The sequence below is a fragment of the Populus nigra genome, chromosome 1 (genome assembly GCF_951802175.1).
Source record: "Populus nigra chromosome 1, ddPopNigr1.1, whole genome shotgun sequence".
In the NCBI taxonomy this organism is placed as follows: domain Eukaryota; kingdom Viridiplantae; phylum Streptophyta; class Magnoliopsida; order Malpighiales; family Salicaceae; genus Populus; species Populus nigra.
The window spans coordinates 35,939,918-35,967,196 of NC_084852.1; the positions used below are offsets into that span (position 1 = coordinate 35,939,918).

Here is a 27,279-nt window from a genome sequence, read left to right on the forward strand (position 1 = left end):
AGAGGGAAGGAGCAGCATGCACAGGGAGGGAACACGGGGCCCCTTAACACATTGAAACAAACTTTAAAATTTGGATGCCGGGAGAAGGCAAGTGAGGCCGATGCATTTTACATGCAATTATTTAGGGTTTCGTTATTTGCGGGAGTAAAGACGGGGAGAATGGTTGTGGCCTTTGTTTGATGCTTGAATCAAAAAGCTTTCAATAAATATTAGGAACTTTTCCCATTCTAATCTCTTTCAATAAACCCTAGCTTTTTTGAACTTGGTGGTTTTTGTCCGAAAAGCTAAAACAGTGATGTCAAAGCAGCATCTGAAGGGAATCGAAGGAAGCGCGTGATATTTTGTTGTATTTGGAATATTAAAATAATATATTTTTTAATTTTTAAATATTAAAATAATCAGAAAACATTAAAAACATATTTTTAAATAAAATATTTTTAAATTGTTTTTTAAAAAATACCATTTGAAACGCGGTTCTACACCGCTTCTTGCTGTATTTTTCCCTTTCAATAGCATGTACATCATAAGTCCGTAGATTTTCCCTCATAAATATGCTTTTCTTTTCTTTTCTTTTTCTTTTTCTTTTTTCGAATAGAATTCTAGTACAAGAACAGTAAAATATTTCCATATTCAATAATGAATTGACAGCAAATCTGAGAAAAGAAAAATATTTCTACGTGGACCTATTTGTTTGTGGGAAGAGAGCAAATTAACATTTTATATGGTCAAAGGTCAATTGAATTGATTACACAAGAAGAAGCAATTTAGAGGGGGGGCGATGGTGACCCGTGTGTTTCTTTATTTGATTTATACAAACTGTTTAAAAGTAATTTAAAACTATTTTTTGGACTTCACATTAATTTATTTTTTTAATTTTAGTTTCATCCCATTTTAATTTTTTAGTTGAAACTAGTTTGATTCCCTGCAAGTCTACCTTGATTATAATAAATCAAGAATTATATATGTTAATTTTTTTTCTTTAATTTTTCTTTTTTTTTTAATTAGAAATTTCACCAATAACTCATTAATTTGGCTACAAAGGATTCAATCATTTTTTTAACAAAACTAAATTTGATTTTTTTAAATTGAACATTAACCAAATTTATTTCTTAAAAAAAATTAAGAATGTGCATAAAAAATCTGACACCTCAAGGATCCAATAAAAAATAAAAAGAAAAGGATAAGTTAAATTAAAACAAAAATTGAGGTGGTTCATTGATTATATGACCTTGGGTTTATTTAGGATTTGGTTTGGTGATTTGTTATGACTGGGTTAGGGGATTACATGGTGTTGAGAAAAAAATTTGTTACTTAGTTGATGCTTGGTTGTTGAAGTTAAATGAAATTTTATTAATTTTGAAAAATTAAAGCTTTGAGGACTGAATTTGAATATTAAAAAAATATTCAACTTCTTTTTCTTGCTAGCACTGGGGATTGAATTGCATGGGAAGGGAAAAAGTCCAACTTTTTTTTTATCACTCAAACTTTTTTTTTTGTTGACTTGATCATTTCACATTGAGTTTATTTAAGATCAAACTTAATTATTTGTTTTGGTTGCTTATATATGAGAATATTGTAATATCAAGAAAAATTATGGAACTCAACTAATGTTTTATTTGTCAAAATAAAATAAAATCTTATTGATTTAAAACAATTGAGACTTGAGTAACTAAATTTGATATAAAAAAAGTGTGAGCGACTGGAGTGAATAAGAAATGTTAAACTAGTGGGTGTATGCAACCCTTGTGTTATCTTGTGAAGGAATCCACCATGCTTCGATGGAGCGCGTGATTTCCTTCTATGTTAGAACACCGCCATCTTTGGTGGTGTTGAAAGCTATTCGACGAGGTCATTTATAGGAGGCGATGCATGATAATAGATGAGCGGTGATAAAGGTTCAATAATCTTTTCTTTCTTCTCCTCTTTCTCTCTTTTTTTTTATCTCTTCTATTCTCTCATCAATTATCACTTTGATTTGTCCAAAATTGCAATGTAAACCTCTTGTTAAATACCAAAATTCCCAATAAAAAATAATTTTAAAGGAAATTTTTTATCACTACATATGAAAATTGTTGTATTAAGTAGTATAAGAACTCGGAAAAAATAAAATAAATCAAGAAAAATTTCTTCCCTTTCTCTTGGGGAGAGAAAATTTGGGGATTTTTTTTCTTCCTCCTTCAATTCTTCCATTTTCTCATAATTAGATTATAAAGAGGATGCAAGTTACATGAAATTCTATCAAGAAACAAAATAAGAGTAGAAAATTTAGAGAGAAGGAATGAGATTGGGAGTTGGGGAGGATAAAGAGAGAAGTTGTACCAAGTATGATTTCAATAGAGCCGATGTTAATAGTCTCTAGAGATCAATAAATAATTTAACAGGTCCTGTTCTTTTAGATCGACCTTATTCTTAAGGTAGAACCCAGGGAACTTTAAGCAAATATCATTAGCAAATTCCCATGTTGCCTCAGATGGAGGCAAGTTATTCCAGTGAATCAAAACCTGAGTAGCATCCCAATTTCATTTCTTAATCATCCTTCTATGTAAAACAAGTTGAGGCAGTAACTCAGGTTCACCATGAAAATTGGGCAAATTATTCTGCATAATTAAGTTTCCCACATGCTTCTTCAACTAAGATACGTGAAACACAAGGTGAATTGTTGTAGATGAGGGCAAGTTCAGCCTATAAGACATAATTCTAATCTTCTTCATAACTAAGTGAGGGCCATAATATTTAGATGCTAATTTCTGTGAAGTTCTCTAAGCTATTGATTTCTGTTTATAGGGTTGCAGTTTAAGGTAAACTATATCCGTAATAGAAAACGACCTCCCACTCCTCAACCAATCTGTGTTAGGCTGCCTGCAAATTGCTCCTTATAACTTTCAGCATCTTTTTTCTTTTTGTCAATAATTTGTCTACTGCCTCATTTACTGAGTTTGTCCACTGTCAATAATTTGTTGCACTCCCTATGCTAGATTAGTCACTTAATTATGCATTCAAAATAGTAGCGGTACAAAGTGCAAACAAGTGAAGTTTCTTATACGAAAAATGCTGATAATAAACAGGTGCCTGTATGGGCTTAGCACACACACGCAGATGAAACCATAGATCGTATGAAGCAATACAAAAGTGAATCAGATCCAACCATACACTGTAATTCTCCCTTCCTTTTCTCCTTTAAGGGCCAGATTAATCTGCTACCAATCTTAAAATGATTGACCATGAAAGCCTTAAATGTCTTGTGTTGATCAGTTGATGTTCAAATACAGAGCAAGAGATGGAAATCACTCTGTATAAAGAGGAGGCTTCAGATTAAATGGAATGGCAAAGGAGATCTAAATCTGATGGCTCACACTGCCAGGGAATGGCCTCCATCTTCCGCACATAGGAACAAAATCTAGATACACCACAGCCCACTGCTACAGTTAAGAACAAAAACTAATAAAATGACCCAAGTAAATATTATACCTTTGATTTACTAATCCATTTTCCATCAGCCCATTCCAGATGAGGCCTTATCTTTGAATGACTAAGCTCCTTGTCCTCATATCCCTGCTTAGAAAAGTCAATGTATCTCCTCCCAGATCTCCAACCAAAGCCATAACATGTATCTACCCTTTCCAGCAACTGGTAATTTCTGTCTGCATAATGAGGAGGTGTGGGTAGAATGCAAAGAGAATCCACAATCGTTTTCATTGTTCCAGCCTCATCACTACTTCGCGAGCTTAGACACTTCACCGAGAAAGTCTTATCCTCGTTTTGTTCTTATAACAATTGCAGGCAACCAAATATCACGTATATTATCTTTTTCAAGGTTCACTTCTACTACTGTCCTTGAGCTTAAAACCGAACCTATTGTTTGCCGCTGCATTTTGGGTCGGACCCAGTTGTCATCAACCCAATCCAAATGAAGTCTTAAATCTTTGGCATCAAATTCAAGAACATCATGTGGGTTATCAAAATAAACCATGTATCACACTCTCCATCAAGAACCTTCTTTACAACACCAGACCACCAGCCATCTCTAGCATCAATGACTTCGTTTTCATGAAAAAACCCTCCATTTTCCAGTAAATGTTGCGGGGCAAAGGCCCAATGAGATGAAGGTCAACTTGTTCTACAAGAGGAGCAAAATCATCTTCAGTAACCAAAGTTTTGTATTGAACAATTGTTTTCCTTTTCTTTTTCGAAGCTGATTTCACAGTTGCTTGTGGTTGTGGTTTCGGGAATTCTAAAATGGTAGCTAAATACCAAGCACCCCTAAAACCTTCCTTGTCACTGCTTACTTCGACTTCCTCACCTTTGTTGAAGAAGATAGTCTGGTTTTGCTGTTGAGGGTTTTGTCAGGGTTGGGGATTCGAATCTAAACCTTGTTAAGCCTGCTGCCGCCGCTGACAGTAGAAAAAAGAAGCCCGTGGTACCAGTTTGCTGTTGAAAACGAAATTTAATGCCACCATAAATCTTTCTTCACTCATTAACATTATGATCTTCAACGATTGGTTTGTCACCGATTAAAATCATTTAGGAACTTCTAGTCCTCATGATTGTATAAATGTTCCAACCCCGATACAGTAAATCTAGGTTGGAGCCATTAGAAGTTCTCCTATAGCGAATGTCAATTGGTTAACTTTTTAGTTATGTTGAAAAAGATATTTTGATGATTTTATGTTATGAATGACAAACCAGCCAACCAAAGGCACCTTTTTTGGTGATTTGCATGCCGTACAAAAAATGATTGGGAGAAATATATGTTTAGAGAGAGGATTCAACAAAACAAGACTCCAAGATGATTGAAAGATAAAATTAAGTCATAAGGTGTCATGAAGTCTTCTGCATAATCCAGGAAACTGTCAGCATACTATCACTTTTTTTTTACTTTCTTTATTTTCCGGGAATGTTATATTTTCGTTTATGTATATCAAAAAGTAAAGCAACAATTAATTAAATGCTACAAATTAATAATAGAACTTGTGGGGGGAAAATTGAGAAAGAGAGAAGAGAATGACAGCGAAGTATCTGCACTATTGCCATTCAAAATGGTTATGATTTGATTCCATCTATACACTGTCTTTTACTCATATCGTAAGAGACAAAGGAATGATGGTGATGGCGTAACAACGCTCATCTAATCGAAAGATGAACAAAATATCGTCTTAGAGATCATTTTTATCTCCTGTTTCATTTGACATCTACCCCACTGTTTTCTTTCTTATTGCACTCTACAGTAACCCTTTCCATTGAACTTAATTTCCGTCTAGTACAAACTCAGGAAGAAAGAAATAAAAGGAAAACTAGGAGTAAGAAAAGTTATGAAGACTAGGAGGCTATTGTCCAGTGGTTTTGACGAGGAAGTGGTTTATGACGCAGGCGGAGGTCTTCTAGGACTCGGCGAGTCTCATGCCGGCCGGCAGCAGTACTACAGTGCTTATAAGATTTTAGTCTTTCCTTGGTGGATGCTTCTAGTTCTCTCATTTCATCCAAAACTATCTGCCTATTTCTGCACTCTGTGCTACAAAAGCCTTGATCACCCCTGCAATCACAAAGATTCAATAGCAACTTTCAGAAAGCTTGTCAAGAAAATCTTAAATATCGGAAGAGTACAATTTAATTCGTATGAAATTAATCCATATGACATGGCTTTCTAAACCCCAGGAATGGTTAACTTCGTATGATCACCTGTACATGTAGATATCTTTGTCTGGGCTCAACATCTTGTTACACAAGTTACACGATATGAGGTAGCAATATTCAATGGTGGTAGCCCGGACTCGAAGACGCTGTATTTTCAGAGCAGATTTTGTGACAACATTAGAATCTCCTTCTAGTAAAAGGCTTTGCAACCCAGCAACCACTAAGCCCTTCCTCGAGCTTGCACATGTGGATTTAGCCATGGCTTCCTCATTGAAACGTCCTTCCATTTTGAAGGCAATCTTGAGTTTTGCTAGCATTTTCTATGAAGAAGATAAGGAAAGTTAGTAGTAATGTGAAATGTGAAGTGATGGAGAGATATGGTTATATAAAAGCAGATTGTGGCCACTTGTCTTTAAAATAAATAATAAAACACCATATAGTACAAGACATAGCAACAGGAAGCTTAATTTTCATTACTGTATGTTGTTTTTCGTGCAATTCACATGCTGATATAACCTTCACCGCGTTTGCTTGCTTTCTCAAAAGTAATTTATTATTAAATAACTTGGGAGTTAAAGCCTTCGAGTATGTCTTTGACCCACCAAGAATAAGACTCAGCTTTTTGTCTGCTGTACGTCCACTATAAGAAACGTGAAAGTTGTGAAAATAAAAAGGAATTATGGATTCAGAACTACTGCTGACTTGTAATTTAATGGCATTGATCGGCCGGAAAATAAAATAAGATAAAACCACACTGCTGTTTTTGACCTCCTGAACATGAGGCATGATGGAAATGTCTGGGCTAAGAACTTGCAGGCCAATAGTTTGGGCTGATTTCTACATCTAGGCCACATCATATCCAACAAAGTCCAGTCCAGAAGAATATCCACGGCTCCGTTAATAACATGATCATCACTTCTCAGGAAAAACGAAGCATCATTGTCACTCAATGATGTTCATAATTCCAGATTCTGGAAAAAGGATAATTTTTTTAATACAGGATAGAATAGCATCATTATCCTCCAGGACATGAGCATTTTCTTTCTAGATAACCTCTAATATATATTTATAATTTTATCATATTTTTTCACTGAACAGATTATGAGACACAGATAATTATAAGAGATAACATGAATCCATCTGATTTAAGTTTTTAAACAAGAACATCATGGTAGCCCACAAAGAAAATTCATAATTGATGTCGTATTAATACATTAGATTTTTAATTACCTACAAAAAAAACTTTACTCTATAGCTTAGCCTAATATAAAACTATCAAGTTAAGAATCTTAATAACTATCAATTGACAATAGATTATCTGTATAAACATCAGTGATATGCATGTGCCAATACATATTGCAAAGATGCTCTGCCTAAACTTCAAAGAGCATGCTTAATTAGTGGAGTATAAGTGAGCGCGGTTGTATCCACGTTTCTAAAATATTTAATTATTTTTTGTTAAAAATTTATTGTTTTATATATTTTGGATCGTTTTAATGTGTTGATCTAAAAAATAATTTTAAAAAAATAAAAATTATTATTTTAATACATTTCAATATGAAAAATACTTTAAAAAACAACCATAATTATACTTTTAAATATACAAGGCTAGGCGATAACACGTCTGCTGTTGCCATTAATTTACAAAAAAGTTGTTTTAAAAGAAAAGAGAATTATGACTATTCAAAGGTATTTTCATGACAAAATATATATCCTCTGATTGTGGGGGAATATCTGCTCGTGTTTCCACAATTTGCTAAATTACACGTTTTTTTGCTGGCTTTTAAAATTGAGAATCAGCGGGCTTTTGCAATTTGCATTGGAACAATTGTCTGTCAAGCATAATTATGGAAATTTAAATAATACATGAATGAATAAAAAATTAATCTTAAAAAATATTTGATTTTTTTTATTTAAAGAACCCCTAATTTTTTTAAATTTAATTATTGATTTATAGTGATTAATAAAAGATTGATAATGATGTAAATTAATTCTTTAATCTTTTAGATTTTAAAATTCACTATAAAAAAAGGGTGAAAGAAGAATTTTAATTTTTAATTTTTTAGATTTTTATATATTTTTAAGTTTTGATTTTAGTGTTTTTTTTAATCATTTAAGTTTTCATTTTCATCTATAATCTAGAGCTTAACTTCAACTTATTGAAAAATATTTGAGTTTCATATTTTTTAGTTTAAATATCTTATTTAGAAAATGCATATAAACTAAGGTGGCGATGTTGAAATTTTGAAAGATATATTACAAACATCCTAGATGCATGCGTGAGGAGTAATAAAATTTTAAGGACAAATAATTTATCATTAACAACAACAAAATTTTTATTACTTTAAAGTGTTTCAATGAGTAAGTACTCTTATAACAAGTTTGATTATATGCTTAGTATGCATGCTAGAATTTTATTATTATTTTTGTGTTAAAAAAATATTTGTCATTAGTTATTCTTTTACATGCTTATAATTTTAAACATTTATAAACTCTAGGCTTTTGTTGGACATATTTTATTTAGCACGACTTCAGTAGTATTTGATATTGTGGTAGTGATTGTTTTTCAAATTACTTTTTGCTTAGAAATGCATCAAAAAAATATTTTTTTATTTTAAAAAAATTCATTGTTGTCATCAGTACATCAAAACGATTCAAAAACACTAAAAAAAATTATTTTGAAGCAAAAAAAAATTGAAATTTTGACAAAAGCACACCTAGACACATAGCAAAATGGGCTCTTTATAATAATAAATTAAATATCTTTTCTTACTAGTCTAATACATTCACAAACTTTGATGTACACTAATTTCTAGAACTACCCTTTCTCACCTCCAACTTTGCAACAAAAATATAATATTACCGGCATAAGCTATAGATTTAGGGGTTGTCTGAAAGTGTCACCTCCAACTTTGCAACAAAAATATAATATTATCGGCATAAGCTATAGATTTAGGGGTTGTCTGAAAGTGTTACATATTATTTTTTAAAGTGTTTTTTGCTTGAAATGCATCAAAATGATATTTTTTAATATATATATATATATATATATATATATATATATATATCCTACCGCAAAGGTTCTTTGATTATCATTTACATATTGGATGGTGTTTCCGGATGGGTCAAGGATGGGTGTTTGGTCCTTATAGGTTTGGAAGGAGTTTAGGATATGCAGGTGATCGGTGTCAGTGAGATGGTAATCCCACCATCCTTTTAACTGGCCAGAGAAACCAGCAATAAGGAGCTCGGCAATGGCTTTATCTGGGGTTCCGGTCTGAGTTTTGTAGGCATTTGCTGCCATGGTCATTTGTTGGAGAGTGTTTAGGATGTTATATTCGGACATTCCATCTATATTCCATTCATAGAGGGAAGAGGCATTATACTTGTGTTGAGTGAGAATAGTTGGTTCATTAGTGATGGAAATGTCTGGGGCAATGGGTGTTTTGGGAGTTTGCCAGGTAAGTCTGTTTAGGGTAAGAGGTTGGTTTGGAGAAGTAACTTCATCAGAAGATTCCTGAGGACTATTCTGTAAAGCGTTGACTTGATTTGTAGAAGTAGAAGGGTTGGTTATTTGTGGTGTGTCAGGGACAGTTAAAGATGAACTGTCAAGGTGTTGTAGATGTGTTTTAATAGCTTTAAGAAAATCTGTTTGGTTTTCTTGGATCTGTGTTTGGCTGGTTTTTGTAATTTGGTAGGGTTTGAAGACTGGGTTTTTTAGCTTTAAGTCAGTTGAGGTTTTAATATCAACTGAACTTGTAGCAGCTCTTTGTATGTGTTTCTCAAGCCGTGTAAGCTGCTTTCCCAAGGTATTGAGGTTGGTGTTTGTAAAGTTGTTTTGGTTAATGATGTGTTTTGTATTGGAAAGGGTATCATCAGTGGATAATTTGTAAGGGGCCGCCTCGACAGTCTGGTTATTATGGGTTATTTGGATATTTCTCAAAGGTGGATGTTCAGACTCAACTGTAGGTCCACTGGTGAGGTTCCATACAAGGGTTTCTTTCACAATACCATGAATACTACAAATCTCCCCCTCTGGTTCCTTCAATGGTGGGACTTTTATGGTTGTCATGTTGACTACCTTAAAGAACATCCTTTAGTTGAAAATGGTTATCTGCATTTCAAAAACAATTTCCAACCGGCTCCCTCTGAAAGAAAGTTTTCTTCCCTCCTCATCTTCTGTACAAAATTTTTTGTTCCGTGGGTATGTTCATGGTTCTTTGATTATCATTTACAAAACGGAAATCCAGTACTTATTCGCAAATTCAAAATCAAGTGGTGGGATTCCTTTGCAGCTGAGTCCAAAAGTTCAAAATTAGCTGTTACGGAATGGCTACACAAACATCAAACAACCCCTATCATTGATCCTCATCCTCAATCAAAGTTCTTAGCCAGAAAGGCCCAAACAGCAGCTCTCCTTGCCTCTGCTAGAACTGAAGAAGAATACCTACAAATCGTACAAGGAATTATACAAAGCCAAGACCCAGAAACGGTCTTGTCCCAATCCAGCTCATCTGCCTCAACATCTCCTGCCATACCAGATAAGGTAAACACAGATAAATAGTAAACAAGAAGTGAACAGATAAATAGTAACAAGATAAATAGTTAACAGTACGTGGCGTTGTTAGACCTGAGAATGATCTTAAAAGATCGGGTCACAGGTTTCCAGCCTATATACTGTTTATATAAAAGAACAAGAATAAAGAAAAGAACAATATAAACAGATTTCTGATGTGAATGATCAAGGCAAGACCAACAATGTCAGGATCCTTGATTAAACACAGAGCATACTTAAATAAAAGAACAACAACAGATATAACAAAAATGTAGATAAAAATAAGATTATCTTACTTAAATTTGTAACAAAATTAAGACAGGAGATATTGGTTACAGAGGAGAATGGAGATGGGTTACAAATTTTTAGGCGAGAATAAAATTTTCTAGAGAAAAGATTAGTCTGTCCTCTGAAGCATTTGGAGTCCCTTTTTATAGACGAGTTGGCATGGAAGAAGCCAAAATGCCTGGAGACAAAAAAGGAAGATGCCCATGTGATGATAGAAGAGGAAGATGCCCATGTGGTGACAGAAGATGCCCATGTGGTGACAGGAAAGGAAGATGCCCATGTGGTGATAGAAGTTGCCCATGTGGTGACAGGAAAGGAAGATGCCCATGTGGTGACAGAGGTTGCCCATGTGGTGACAGGAAAGGAAGATGCCCATATGGTGACAGAAGATGCCCATGTGGTGACAGAAAAGGAAGATGCCCATGTTTCTTATGGGACCTTCATCTGTTGTCTTACTGCTACCGACACTGATATTGGTTGTTTGTAGTAACAAGTAATATTTGTAGAAAGAAAGCCTAAAACAAACAGGCTTAAAAAAAAATAAAAATAAAAAAATAAAAAAAGACTCAAAACAGGTGAGTCGAAAATAGGGCTCTGGAACAGATGAGCCTAAGAAAGTTTGGGATTTATTATTATTATTATTATTATTATTATATATATATATATATATATATATTTATTTATTAATGTCGCTTGATAGATGGCAGGATACCAAAACAGTCATCTTCATTATCATTGCCGAGGGAAATGGCAGGAGATGTTGAGGCAGATGAGCTGGATTGGGACAAGACCGTTTCTGGGTCTTGGCTTTGTATAATTCCTTGTACGATTTGTAGGTATTCTTCTTCAGTTCTAGCAGAGGCAAGGAGAGCTGCTGTTTGGGCCTTTCTGGCTAAGAACTTTGATTGAGGATGAGGATCAATGATGGGGGTTGTTTGATGTTTGTGTAGCCATTCCGTAACAGCTAATTTTGAACTTTTGGACTCAGCTGCAAAAGGAATCCCACCACTTGATTTTGAATTTGCGAATAAGTACTGGATTTCCGTTTTGTAAATGATAATCAAAGAACCATGAACATACCCACGGAACAAAAAATTTTGTACAGAAGATGAGGAGGGAAGAAAACTTTCTTTCAGAGGGAGCCGGTTGGAAATTGTTTTTGAAATGCAGATAACCATTTTCAACTAAAGGATGTTCTTTAAGGTAGTCAACATGACAACCATAAAAGTCCCACCATTGAAGGAACCAGAGGGGGAGATTTGTAGTATTCATGGTATTGTGAAAGTAGAAGAGCCAAGAATGGCTATGATTTTGATTTTGTATGAGGAAGGCATTAAACCATGCCTGTTGGTAATCCCAATATGTGTAGGTGGTATTGAAGTCTTGGGGGCTTGTGCGGTATTGTATGGGGAAGGAGACAGGTTGATACAGAGGTTGTCCCCAATCTTTAGGGTGGATAACTTTGTGAATAATGCATGTAGAGTATGCGGGTTCAGTGTGATCAGAATGTAATTTGAAGTGTTTGAATTTGACGGAATCGGTAATTTCAAGGATAGTTGCATAATAGGATTGTGGTTGGGCTAAATTCCAAGGTTTATAGTGCCATTTTGGAGGGAATATTTTTGAAGCAGCAATGGAAGGGTTTTCATGGTAAAATCCATCTTCCATAGTCAAAATATTTTGGAAAGCATTTTTGAAAATATATTTGGATTTGGTTTTTGGAAAACTGGTTTGTTGTAAAGAAAGGAGGGGTTTTGAAGTGGAAATGCCTCCTTGATGTTTTGAAAGTGGTTTAGAAATACTACCTGTTTGAGAGACAGAATCACCGGAGGTCTGTTGAGAAACTTTTTGTAGTGCCAGGAGTAATTCTGGGGATTTGGAAATGGTGTCGACCCAATGCTGGACGGCGTCTGCTTGGTCCTGTTGGGGTTTTGTAGCTTCTTGTTCTTGTTCTTCAATAACTGCCTCATACCAAGATTTGATTGGTTGAGCAGCTGAGATAGCTGAAGACATGAGTTTTGTAAAAGGTTTGGGGTTCTCTGGTTTTGGAGGCTGGGTTTGAGGGGCTTTCCCCTTGTCTTTGGCCTTTGCTTTCGGAGGCATCAAGACCTGTTTTGAAGGAATTCGCGGGTTAGGAAATCTGGAATGGAATTTGAATCTCCTTTAATGTACACAATATCAAAATCAAAAATGCTTAAAATAGCTTGCCATCGGGCAAAAATTTGTTTTGAAGCAAGATTTTGGACATCTTTTTGCAGAACTTCTATTGCGGATTTATAATCAACACGTAGAAGAAATTTTTGATTTAATAAATCACTTTGAAATTTTGTAATACAGAGAACAATTGAAAGAATCTCCTTTTTTATAGTAGAGTAATTTTTCTGGCAATCATTCCAGTGGGCAGATGTATATTGGAGGATCTGTTCTTTGTCATTGTGAACTTGTTTGAGAATTCCACCATAACCTATGTCAGAGGCATCGGTCTCAACTATCTTAGGAGCTAACGGGTTAGCTAGATGGAGGAGGGGAATGGTTTGGACCTGTTTCTTAATTTGTTTGACGAGGTTGGTATGAAGATCGGACCAAGGAATGGGGTTTGTTTTTAACCTATCATGTAAAGGTTTTGCTAGACGGCTAAGATTTGGGTAGTAATCCAGAACATAATTAAGACTGCCTAAAAACCGTTGCAATTGGGTTTTATCGGTGATCTTATCAGGAAATTTGTTTGTAAAGGTAAGGGACCTCTCTATTGGTGTTACAATGCCTTGGCAAATATAATGGCCTAGGAATCGGACACGAGTTTGAAAGAGAGAAATTTTTGTTTTAGAAACAACAAGACCATTTTGTTTGGCAGTATGAAAGAAAATATGTAGATGTTTGAAATGTTGATCAATGGAATGTGAAAAAATAAGCACATCGTCAATGTAAACAATGCAGAATTTGGAATGTGCATTGAAAATGTCATTCATGATGCGCTGAAATTCAGATGGAGCATTTTTTAGACCAAAGGGCATGACATTCCATTCATATTGACCAAAGGGAACTGTAAAAGCAGTTTTGTATCTATCTTTTGGGTCAATCTGGATTTGCCAAAAGCCAGATTTCATATCGAACTTAGAAAATATGAATGCAGAGTGCAATTTTTGTAACAAATCTTTTTTGTTAGGGATTGGATATCTGATCCATTTGAGAGCGGTATTCAGAGGTTTGTAATTGATTACAAGTCTTGGTGTGCCTCTTTCGATTTCAGAATTTTTATTCACATAAAAGGCGGCACACGACCAGGGTGATCGAGACTTTTGGATAAGACCTTTAGACTCGAGATCATGGATTTCAAGTCTACAATGCTGTTCTAAATCAGCATTCATTTGTATGGGCCTTGCTTTTGTAGGTATTAGTTTTTCTGAAAAAGTATCTTCATAAGGAAGATCAACAATGTGTTGTTTTCTTTTCCAAAAAGCATTAGGTAGGTCCGAACAAATCTGTTGCTCAATCTCCAGCTCATCCACCGACTATTCTGTAAAGTTGTTTTGGTTAATGATGTGTTTTGTATTGGAAAGGGTATCATCAGTGGATAATTTGTAAGGGGCTGCCTCGACAGTCTGGTTATTATGGGTTATTTGGATATTTCTCAAAGGTGGATGTTCAGACTCAACTGTAGGTCCACTGGTGAGGTTCCATACAGGGGTTTTTGACCTTGATGTGACCGGGCATGCATGTTTAATGGATGCAAAAGGATATGAAATGTGATGTTCTGATGCATAATATAATTCGAACTTGACACCATCGCCTTATTTGACACAGGTGCAGATTTGAACTGCATCAAAGAAGGAGTGGTTCCAAAAAGATTTTTGCAACATACATCTGAAAAACTCTCTGCTGCTAATAATTCAAAATTACATATTGCAGGAAAAACTCAAGCCTCTGTTTTCAACAACGGTCTCTCTCTTAAGACATTTTTTGTTATTACAAAAGATATTAATCATACCATCATTCTCGGAACCCCATTCATTGACATGATCACTCCATACCAAGCACATCATAATTGCATTATTTCCAAAATTAACGGCATCAAACGGTCAAATTTTGTTTTAGGTTTTGACTGAAAGGGTTTGTGGGGCTTAGTGAATTTGTAGGGTTTTTTGTAGTAGGGTTGATCTGGTTTGGAATAGAATTGTTGTCGGTTTTTATGTAGTGATCGTCTATGGGGAGGTTTTTGGCTTGAATATTTTTTTGGATGTGAACAATTTCCGTTACAAGAGGGTTTTTTGGTGGAAAGGTCGAACTGGTGACAGAAACTACCAAGTTCTTGTCTAGTACGTTTCATTTCCCATTTTAGGTGCTTCTGGAGTTTAAGATCTTGGCAGATCTTCAGACCTTCCTTTTGAGTAAAGCTTACAAGTTCACCGTATGTGAGCTGGTCATAGGGGATGGTTTTTGTAGTGAAGGTATCTTTGATTTTATTCCGAACCTTTTCTCCTAAGAGAATAGGTAGGCCTGCAAGGAATTTTTCTTTCCAAAAGGGTTGGTTTGAATCTTCCCTAAGCATGACTCGGGTAAAAGCCATTGCCGAGCTCCTTATTGCTGGTTTCTCTGGCCAGTTAAAAGGATGGTGGGATTACCATCTCACTGACACCGATCACCTGCATATCCTAAACTCCTTCCAAACCTATGAGGACCAAACACCCATCCTTGACCCATCCGGAAACACCATCCAAGACGCTGTGTCAACCCTTATTCTTACAATTTCTTTACATTTTGTTGGAGACCCTTCCCACTTGAAAGACAAAAATGCTGAACTCCTTTCCAACCTTAGATGTAAGAAACAAACTTTTTGTAGTGCCAGGAGTAATTCTGGGGATTTGAAAATGGTGTCGACCCAATGCTGGACGGTGTCTGCTTGGTCCTGTTGGGGTTTTGTAGCTTCTTGTTCTTGTTCTTCAATAACTGCCTCATACCAAGATTTGATTGGTTGAGCAGCTGAGATAGCTGAAGACATGAGTTTTGTAAAAGGTTTGGGGTTCTCTGGTTTTGGAGGCTGGGTTTGAGGGGCTTTCCCCTTGTCTTTGGCCTTTGATACCTTATCTGGTATCAGAGCCTATTGGGATCTGGGTAGGAATAGTAACATAAAAGCCAGTATTCTTAGAAAGAACAAGAGACCATTAGACTCTAGGTATGCAACTGAATGGTGTAAGTCCCGTTTGAGTTTTAGGGCCATAAATCCATATAACCTGCAGCCTGTTTCCTAGTTTATCTTTCCTTTCAATGGATTCCGTCTTTCATAGGACTACTTCTATTTCAGCTTCTTCTACCTCTGAATCTTCTGAAAGCAGAAGGATAGTACAAAGTGAAGAGATAACTATTGAAGATTTTACAAAAAACATTGATGACTGGAAGATTCCAAAAATTTCTCAAACCCAGATTTATCAAAAATCTAAATATGATATTTTCAAAACGGATTTTACTATCAAAACTGAAGAGCGAGATATTCAGCTTACCAAACCTTTTGAAACCATTCAACTCCTCTCTCAAAAGTCCCTACAAAAACATCTAGCCCGAAATTATAAATATATTCATGTTGGCCTTGTCCAAGTCGGGATAAAACCCCTTACAAAAGAAGGATTAAACACTTCCATTCTAGCTGTCCTCCGTGATGCTAGATTTCAAAACTTCCAAGACTCCCTCCTCAGTTCTATTGAGTCTAGCCTTTGCAGTGGGCCGGTATCATTTGATTGTTATCCAAACATAACCATATCCCTCCAAGACAAAAATATCTTGCAAAGTATGCTACTACAAATAAAGACCCACAATTATGACATGCTCGAAGGATCTATCCCTGTTGCTCTCATATTCAAAATCCATTACAAAGCCATGTTCTCAGCCTTTGCCAGCAAACACAAATTCCAATCTCAAAAAGGTGAAACACTCCTACTACAGACAGATTTATCCCGCTCAAACACTGTTGTCCCAAAAGCAATCCAATGGAAAGACATATCCCTACCAGAAGATTGGATCCTTGAAGGTGCAGCACCACCAGAACTACCACCACCACCTCAACCCAATGTCCAAATTAAAAATATTACCCAATATACAGATGGAAAAGTCAAACTGTCTTTCCACCGACACTCTACAAGTTCCAGATTCTCAGAAGCCTCTTCCTCTTCTAGTACAATAGATTTGGGAAGAATTTCCAAAATCCCTTCTGTTATCAATATCCCTTACCACGACAACCTTCCAAGAAAATCTACATCCGATATCCCTTCTCCTAGTTTCCAAAATGCAGACTATACTACAAATATACCAAAACCTGTTTATACAAACCTTGAGCAACCATCTCCTCCAACTTCACCGACCTTTTCAGCTATTACTGAAAATATCCAAAACGAGCTGAATGTTTTGACTTCAGAAAAACATTTTGTTCTTGACAAAACACTTTTCAAAAAGGATTTTTATTCGGCCCATAACTCTACAAAACGAAATTGGTTTTTTCAAAACTTTCTTGAACATCGAAGTGAAATACAAAAACAATTCTATAATTTCATTGAGCTACATAAAATACAGATTCTATTCTTTGATTGGTTCGAATTATATTATGCATCAGAACATCACATTTCATATCCTTTTGCATCCATTAAACATGCATGCCCGGTCACATCAAGGTCAAAAACCCCTGTATGGAACCTCACCAGTGGACCTACAGTTGAGTCTGAACATCCACCTTTGAGAAATATCCAAATAACCCATAATAACCAGACTGTCGAGGCAGCCCCTTACAAATTATCCACTGATGATACCCTTTCCAATACAAAACACATCATTAACCAAAACAACTTTACAAACACCAACCTCAATACCTTGGGAAAGCAGCTTACACGGCTTGAGAAACACATACAAAGAGCTGCTACAAGTTCAGTTGATATTAAAACCTCAACTGACTTAAAGCTAAAAAACCCAGTCTTCAAACCCTACCAAATTACAAAAACCAGCCAAACACAGATCCAAGAAAACCAAACAGATTTTCTTAAAGCTATTAAAACACATCTACAACACCTTGACAGTTCATCTTTAACTGTCCCTGACACACCACAAATAACCAACCCTTCTACTTCTACAAATCAAGTCAACGCTTTACAGAATAGTCCTCAGGAATCTTCTGATGAAGTTACTTCTCCAAACCAACCTCTTACTCTAAACAGACTTACCTGGCAAACTCCCAAAACACCCATTGCCCCAGACATTTCCATCACTAATGAACCAACTATTCTCACTCAACACAAGTATAATGCCTCTTCCCTCTATGAATGGAATATAGATGGAATGTCCGAATATAACATCCTAAACACTCTCCAACAAATGACCATGGCAGCAAATGCCTACAAAACTCAGACCGGAACCCCAGATAAAGCCATTGCCGAGCTCCTTATTGCTGGTTTCTCTAGCCAGTTAAAAGGATGGTGGGATTACCATCTCACTGACACCGATCACCTGCATATCCTAAACTCCTTCCAAACCTATGAGGACCAAACACCCATCCTTGACCCATCCGGAAACACCATCCAAGACGCTGTGTCAACCCTTATTCTTACAATTTCTTTACATTTTGTTGGAGACCCTTCCCACTTGAAAGACAAAAATGCTGAACTCCTTTCCAACCTTAGATGTAAGAAACTAAATGACTTTCAATGGTACAAAAACACCTTCCTTACCCGAGTCATGCTTAGGGAAGATTCAAACCAACCCTTTTGGAAAGAAAAATTCCTTGCAGGCCTACCTATTCTCTTAGGAGAAAAGGTTCGGAATAAAATCAAAGATACCTTCACTACAAAAACCATCCCCTATGACCAGCTCACATACGGTGAACTTGTAAGCTTTACTCAAAAGGAAGGTCTGAAGATCTGCCAAGATCTTAAACTCCAGAAGCACCTAAAATGGGAAATGAAACGTACCAGACAAGAACTTGGTAGTTTATGTCACCAGTTCGACCTTTCCACCAAAAAACCCTCTTGTAACGGAAATTGTTCACATCCAAAAAAATATTCAAGCCAAAAACCTCCCCATAGACGATCACTACATAAAAACCGACAACAATTCTATTCCAAACCAGATCAACCCTACTACAAAAAACCCTACAAATTCACTAAGCCCCACAAACCCTTTCAGTCGAAACCTAAAACAAAATTTGACCCCAAAAACATTACCTGTTACAAATGTAACCAGAAAGGACATACAACCCGTTTCTGCAAGGTCAATACCAAACTTCATGAACTCCAAATAGATGAAGATACCATCAACCAAATACAAAATCTCTACATTGAGGCTACAGACACTGACCACTCTCCTTCAGACACTTCTGAAGAAGAATTCCAAATAGATGAAATAGCAACCACCAGTGCTACTTCAGATACTTCTACAAATTCTAAACAAATCAACGTCTTAACACAAGATCAAGAATTCATTCTTGAGGCTATCAAACGACTTGATGATCCTCAACTTCAAAAGACCTATCTAGACAAATTATTGAAAGATTTCAATCAGCCAGAAAACCCTCCATCATCTAACCGCTCTATATTACCCTCTACCAGTACCAATACCTATGATCTTACAAAAATCCTTAATAAAAAGAAATCCAAAACCACTGTTACCATTCCAGAATTACATTCTGAGATAAAAACCCTCAAAACCGAATTACAATCCCTTAAAAAAGCCCAACAAAAAGACTCTGTCATACTACAACATCTTTTATCCAAAATTGAAAGCCAGTCTGATAGTGAGTCTGATACAGAAGATCAGACCATTGAAACTCATGCATTACCACATACACTTACAAATATTGAGCATATTCCAGATGATTTTCTAAACGTATTAACACAAATATCTTTCAAAAAATATTTAATTAGTATTACTCTTATTTTCTCAAAAGATTTCAAACTTGACACCATCGCCTTATTTGACACAGGTGCAGATTTGAACTGCATCAAAGAAGGAGTGGTTCCAAAAAGATTTTTGCAACATACATCTGAAAAACTCTCTGCTGCTAATAATTCAAAATTACATATTGCAGGAAAAACTCAAGCCTCTGTTTTCAACAACGGTCTCTCTCTTAAGACATTTTTTGTTATTACAAAAGATATTAATCATACCATCATTCTCGGAACCCCATTCATTGACATGATCACTCCATACCAAGCACATCATAATTGCATTATTTCCAAAATTAACGGCATCAAACTTGTTTTCCCATTTTTAGAACAGTCTAAAACTAGAAATTTGAATTTAATTAAAGCATGCTCCATACATACTTATCACATCAATGCACTAATCCATGGCAAAAAATTCCATTTACATGATTTACAAAACCATGTTTCTTTTTGTCGTATAACTAAACAACTCCAAAACCCTGATTTACAAAAGAAAATCGTTGATTTACAAAATAAGATTATATATATATATATATTTGACATCATGACATAAAAATGATTCAAAAACACCAAAGAAGTAATAATTTAAAGTTGAAAAAATTAAAAAAAAAATAAAAGTGCAGTTAGATCACAATGACAAACCAAGATGCTGTTTGGATTTGCTATTGCGGTCGCGGTTGAAATGAAAATCTATAACATAGTGTTTGGTTAACACCAACCATGTTTTTTATTAGTGTGGGTCTCAGTCCAAAACTAAGGTTGGACTGCAGTTTTTGAAAAGCAATTACCAATTGCTTTTCATGCATTTTCTCTTCTCTCTCATCACCGACACTTTCCCCTCACTTTCCCAACAGTCACAAAACTTTCCCAACCCTCACCCAAATTGTTCACAGCACGGTTAATTGACAAATCAATTTGGCCATTGATCTACAAACTCCCATTTTCCACCTTCCCCAGAGTATTCCCCTCTCTTGTCTCTTGCCGACAACAACCCCTTTTCAAAATTTTGCAAAAACAACCACGTACAGGACGACGCCAGTTCTGAGAGCATTTTCCCCAGTCCCTTCTTCTTTCCAAACACCCACAAAGATCGTCACCTAAACCTTCACCGATCTGTCCCTCCATTGTTACCATTGAAGAAAAACCCAACAGCTTCATGCTGGGAAAGGTCACACAAGCTAGAGACCCGTAAGTACCTGCCTTACCATCATTAATTTTTTTTTAAAATTTAGCTCAAAATTTCATTTCTGTTTTGGGTCTCCATTGTTTCTTTTTGCAGAAAAACACTGCAGAACCGTGCTGGGAAAAGTCACATAAGAGAGAGACAGATGTAAGTTCTTGCCTTTATCTCCATCTTCATTTTTTTAGCTAAAAATTGCATTTCTGTGATGCTGCATGATTTGTTTATTGTGCGTTCTTGGTTTGTTTGAATTAAGCTAAAAAGAGTAGTTTGATGTTGCTGCTTCTCTTCTGTTTATTGTGCCTTCGTCAATTTTTTTAATTGAGCAAATTTCATTGCATTTCTGTGTTGCTTCATGACCTGTAATGTGTTTTCTTTAATTTTTTTTACTTGAGCTAAAAATTTCATTTCTGTGCTGCTGTTTGGTCTTTGTACTGTGCGTAATTATGTGTTGTTCTTTGTTGAAATTTGTTTTTCTGTTGATGTCTAGCCTACAATGCTGTTGCTTCATTAAAATTAATTAATCTAGAAACAATGTCATGCATCCATGCTGATCTGTTTACTATGCATATTGAGGTTGTTTCTGCTTGATAAACTGTAGAGTTCTTTACTGTGCACATTACATGTGTTTTATATTGGAATTAAGGTACCATGAAATTAATTTTGGGTCAATTGGATTATTTGCTCTATTGTATTCTGTTCCCAGTTGAAATATCTCGGCCCACTTTGTTGGTTGGTAGTTTCCTACTGTTACAATACAAACTGATTTATTTCTCTGCTTTTCATTTCATAATATGCACTTGTTTGTTGAATTTGATGGTCTTGTCCATAAATGTTGACTTTTTTTTGGTTGTTGGTTTAGATATTTCCCTTATCTCTTTAACAAGATTTTCATACAAGACATGGTCAATAATACATGTATGTAGATCTCTTAGTTTTCTAGTTTCTCATAACGCCAGTAGATAGCAAAACCTTGATTATTGCTGGAAAAAATGAGACCTGCAGAGGCCAAATTCTAGTATAGCTCACACTTTTGTGATTTGTAATATTGGACATGGATATTATGATAGATTGTGATAACCTTGACCACAATATATAGTAATAAAGGCTAGAGGTATCACTTTCAAGAATTTAGGCGTCGTGGACAACCAAGTGGTCGGAAAGAAGTGTTTAATTGCTTATATGTACTGCTTGTCTGCTGTTGTTCTTTGTTTAAATCTGGTTTCGTTTTTATGTCTACTACCAGCTGATAGTGCTGCTACTGGATTATTTGCTTACTGGAAACAATGTGATGCTTTGAAATTTCATTTATGTGTTGTTCTTCATGGTCTGATATGTTTACTATGCACATTGATGTTGTTTCTGTTTGAGCAACCGTAGATTTCTTTACTGTGTGTGTGTTTATTGTAATCGTAATGAGTGCCCTGTTAGCATGTCATGTAGGATTACTTTTATTTCTACTTGTGCAGTCAAAATCAGATTTTTGAGTTTCCTTTTGTGTGTTTGCATGCTGTGAAAGAAAGTTGGGTTACTTTGAATGTAGAAATAGATTATGTTCTGTTTGTTTTTTTCCCTCTTTTTTAAGCTTCCAAACAACATGATGACAATGAAGTATTGCTTGATAATTCAAATATTATATCATGGCTGAAATTGAGTTTTCTGAACAGTTGAAAATTAATGGGTTTCAATTAGTTTTCATTATGCATTAATGGGAACATTTTCATTCAAATACATGCATGGTTAATGTTTGTTACTAACCACACAACTTTTATAAATGCTGAACATTGAGTGTTTTATTATTGTTTTAGTCCACGGTTTATGTATGTGCCACAATGTAATTGATATCATTGATTGATTTCAAACTTTTGTTAAATGTTTTAAAAGATATCATGGAAGGTCTTGAATCTTTTGATAAGGTTGCTTGGACAAAGGAAATGGTGCATATATTTTGTGATATATGCATTAATGCAATTGATATGAGAATGAGACCTAATACTTATTTCGATAAAACGGAGTGGAAATTTCTCATAACATCCTTCAAAGAACAAACTGGTCATGCATTCACCAAAACACAATTGAAAAACAAACGGGATGGATGCAAAAAGGATTGGAGGATATGGAATAAGCTGGTTTCTGAAACTAGTGTTGGCTGGAATAGTGAATTAGGCACAATTTCAGCTAGCGATGAGTGGTGGAAACAAAAAATTCAGGTATATTCCTTGTCATCCTAACAATTTCTTTTATTGTTGTCAAATTCCAACACCAAAATTTTACTAGTCTTGATCCTTCATTACTTGATTTAATTTATATGCAGGAAATTAGAGGAGCTAAAAAATTCAGACATGTCGGTATTGAGCAGTCTTTGAAGAATAAATTTGACCGAATGTATTCCAACATTGTCGCAATTGGAGCGTATGCATGGGCTCCTTCATCAAGTGTACCTGCTGACAGTGATGTTAATCCTGGTACAAGCAATGTTGACATTGCTCATGATGGTTTGGAAGAGGGCAACAGTGATTCGGAGGAAGATGTGATTCCAGATTTCCAGACTGACATGGCTCGAATGGTTGGAGGGGTAAATATGTCTAGCAGCAGCAACATAAAAAGTGGTGACAAAAGAAAAGAACGAGATCATTATGATGTGCGGGTAGAAAGAAGAAAACATCTGGAATTCAGCTACTGTCAAGGTGCAATCAACTACTTGAGAGTATATCGACTAAGAGTGATTCCACGTCTATTAATTTGGATCACGAAGGCTGTAGTATTCGCGAGGTGATGGCCGAGCTGCACTCAATTCCTGGAGTTTCAATTGAAGATGAGTTCCACGACTTTGCTACAGAGTATTTGAGTTTAAGAAGGAAAAGAGAAATGTGGGCTAGTATGGATGATAAGGAGCAGAAGTTGAGATGGTTGCAACGAATGTATGCACGCACTAAACATGCTTAGCTGACATGGTATTATTACATTTTCTTAACCGTTAATCAATTAACTATTCATTTGCTTAATGTATTTATATAATTTTATTTTATTGTTGCAGAATAATGGGATGCCGGTTTCAAAAATGAGTTTTTTCCAATTGCCGAAGTTTATCCGAGTCATTGTATTCTTCCACATTTCATGTTGAGATATATGGGCATTTCCATTTGCGGTAATTTGTTTATTGTTGTATTTATATTAAAGTACTTTTCAGGAGCTAATATACTTGTATGAGGATATTGTTGGTTTTTAATGTTGTATTTTATCAATGTATTAAAACTGTCACTTCTGTTGTTATTAATGTTAAATGGTTGACCATTGGATTGAATTTGTTGGTAATTTTCCTTCACTGTGTTGTTCCCTGAAGGTTTTGAATATTGATTGTTGTTGTTAAAATGTATGTTCTATTATAATATACCATGTGCAGCCTTGTTTGTTTTCTTTTATGCCGTGAGTTGATGGGATCTGTTGCCTTGTGTGTCCAGCTGTAATTGTAATAAACCATGTGCAGCTACTGTGTGAAATGTTGGTGTGTTTTCTTTTCTGCCGTGAGGTGATGGGAGCTGCAACCTTGTGTGTGAAGCTGTATTCATTGATATACCATGTGCAGCTACTGTGTGAATATTTGTTTGTTTTCTTTTTCTGCTGTGAGTTGATGTGTGCTGCATGGTGATAAGAAAGCTGCAAGTAATTGAGATACCATGTGCAGCTACTGTGTGCTTGTGCAGTATGATAAGGAGCATTTGTGTTCTGTTCTGCAGTGAGAATTGATGGAAGCTGATGCCTTGTTTGTTTTAATGATATTCATTGTTGTTAACATGACTGTTTCAGCTATTGTGTGCAAGTGAGTTTTGAATATTATCTTAGCTACTGTGTGCATGGGAGCCAGTGCATGAAATATATGTGTATGTGCTACTGTCATTGCTGTTTGAGCTGCTGGATTTGTCACCTATTATTGGAATACATGCTGCTCTCTTTTGTGCGTTGCTGTTGGAGTTCATATATATAAATGATGTTTATTTTGTGAGGTGTCAATTGAATCTGCAGTTACAGTTCTTGGAATACAATATTTTTAGCTTTTTAGATGATTTTTGTACATGTTGGTGTGCACTGCCATGGTGATAAGAAAAGAAAAAACAGTGGGCCAAGGAATCTTGAATAATATAATAAGAACAAAAGGTGAAAAAATACAAGTCAGAATATATTAGCTGTAAAAGTAACATTATATGTTACTTTTACAGTCTATACATGTGATAATGTACTGGTATTGTAAGCTGAATAAAATTGCTTGTAAAAGAGACGTAAAAAGCAGTGAGTTTTTTCTATATAAAGAGGATTGTTTGTAAGCCAACTTTCAAAGAACTTTTTTGCTTCATAACAAACCTCTCAAACCTCTTCAACTGCATTTCATACAAGCAAGTTGAACATTGTTTTTGTTTGGCTTTACAGGTATGAAAAAACTTATGTTGCACCAACTATTTGATAGTTTTTTTTTATTGAATGATATTTAATTATTTAAATATTTTTATTAACAACATATAATTTTTTTTTGTTTTCATGTAATTGAAGTTATGGATGATTCACGGTTAAATGACATATTTAATGGGGATTTCGATGGCAATTATGATAATGTAATGAACCGCATTGTAGACCACATTAAATATCCTAGTTGTGAAGGTAGTGGTGCCTCATTTTCTGGTGCTGGAGATGACAGTGATGGAAACGACGCCGATGATAGTAACGATGACAGTGATGATGACAGTGACGATGACAGTGATGATGACGATGAATTTATTTTAATGACGCATTTTTATATGAAAAAATTAATTATATACACAGTTGGAGCTATAAACATGTGTTATATTAATTATATGTATAAAGAACCATGTATGGTTTCGTATAATACAGGGATGCGTTGGTTAACAGAGGTTTTAAGAGGTCATTGGAAACGAAGTGTTAACATGTTTAGGATGGATGCAACCACTTTGTTGAGTTTGTGCATTGAATTAGAAACGCACCATGGCTTAAAACCGTCAAGAAGAATGATCGTTATTGAAAAAGTGGCAATGTTTCTATTTACAATAGCAGTTGGGGCGTCAAATAGACAAGTGCAGGAACGATTTCAGCATTCAGGTGAAACTATTAGTAGATGTTTTAAAGAAGTGCTTAAATCATTACGTTTGTTTGCTGTGGAAGTCATAAAACCAGTAGATCCAGAATTTACGAGCATACCAAGAGAAATTGCTATGATTCCAAGATTTATGCCACATTTCAAGGTAAGATGATTTTTTGTTTAATTAAGTAGTTTAATTAAGTTGTTCAAATGAATATGAAATATGTTATAAATGTTTATGAGTACTTAATGTTTTTTTTGCCTGTAGAATTGTGTCGGTGCAATTGATGGAACACATGTTCGTGCCTGCATACCATCTGCAAATCAAATTCCATATATTGGAAGAAAAGGTGTACCAACACAAAATGTCATGGCCGCTTGTAGTTTCGACATGCAATTCATGTTCGTGTGGGCAGGATGGGAAGGCCGTGCACACGATACGCATATTTTTTTGGAGGCTATTGACAATAGCAATATCAAATTTCCAAAACGTCCAGAAGGTTATGATTTTGACTAAATTGAAGATTTGGTAATTGAAGGAATATAATATTTTTTTTTAAGTTCTGTTATTAATTACCATGTTGTTATTATTTGCAGGAAAATACTATTTGGTTGATGCTGGATATCCAAACGAATATGGGTATTTAGGTCCCTACAAAGGCGAGAGGTATCACTTCCAAGAATTTAGGCGGCGTGGACAACCAAGTGGTCGGAAAGAAGTGTTTAATCGTGCACACTCGTTACTACGTAACGTGATCGAACGTTCTTTTGGGGTATGGAAACAGAGGTGGAAAATTTTGCAAAACATGCCTGCTTATCCATACAAAACACAAGTTGAGATTGTAGTTGCATCAATGGCACTACATAACTATATTAGAAGGAGATCGCAAGATGATGAAGTTTTTTCTGAGTATTATCGCAACCCCAATTTAATTCTAGATGACTTTTTACCTGATATTGTTCAGGTTTCGGCCGTTCAAGGCTTACAAAGGCCTTCACGTATGGATTTTGTACGCGATGGAATTGCAAATAGTTTGATGGAACAATAAAGGAGTACATTAATGTATAATGATATTTCATTTTGTTATGTAATCATAATTACAAAACATCTATGTTTTGGAATTATATGTGTGTGTCTATATATGTCCTTTTAATTAATTCAAATCAAATATAAAACACAAACCATATTAACCAAACAAAAAAAACTATTTTTTTAACCACAATTTAAACCACAGTTTTACCAAACACAAAACTGTTTTTTTATACTACAATTTCAACCACAGTTTTTTAACCAAACACAAGAAACTGCTTTTTTTAAAACCACAACTTCAACCACAATTTTAACCAAACACCAACTTTTTTTGAAATCAACCTCACAAAAAGTACTTTTTATTAAACTGCTTTTTTTAAACCACAACCACAAAAGCTACCACAATACCAAACACGCTCCAAATATTAAAACCCATCATTAACTGATTTTGTATTCAATTTCTATAATTACAAACAAAAATATCGTTGCTTTTAATCCAACCAAATTGTTAATGATTAATCAAGTTTTAGATACTGATGATCAGAAATAAAATATCCATCGTTCCAAATGATAGAAGAATAAGAGATA

At 35.2% G+C, this 27,279-nt stretch overlaps 1 protein-coding gene across 1 annotated transcript; it reads right to left on the reverse strand.

Moving 5' to 3' along the window:
* Positions 1 to 5,002: 5,002 nt before the first annotated feature.
* Positions 5,003 to 6,027, reverse strand: LOC133680929 (FCS-Like Zinc finger 17-like). Its single transcript, XM_062103978.1, has 2 exons — positions 5,677 to 6,027; positions 5,003 to 5,530 (listed from the first exon to the last, which is right to left on the reverse strand). The coding sequence occupies exons 1-2, from the start codon at positions 5,946 to 5,948 to the stop codon at positions 5,317 to 5,319; spliced, it is 486 nt and encodes a 161-aa protein (XP_061959962.1). The 5' UTR covers positions 5,949 to 6,027; the 3' UTR covers positions 5,003 to 5,316.
* Positions 6,028 to 27,279: the final 21,252 nt, after the last annotated feature.

Coding starts and splice junctions, on each gene's coding strand:
- LOC133680929 (XM_062103978.1), bottom strand. CDS start 5,948: ATGCTAGCAAAACTCAAGATTGCCTTCAAAATGGAAGGACGTTTCAAT. Junction 5,531..5,676: donor AAAGATATCTACATGTACAG/GTGATCATACGA, acceptor TTGTGATTGCAG/GGGTGATCAAGGCTTTTGTA.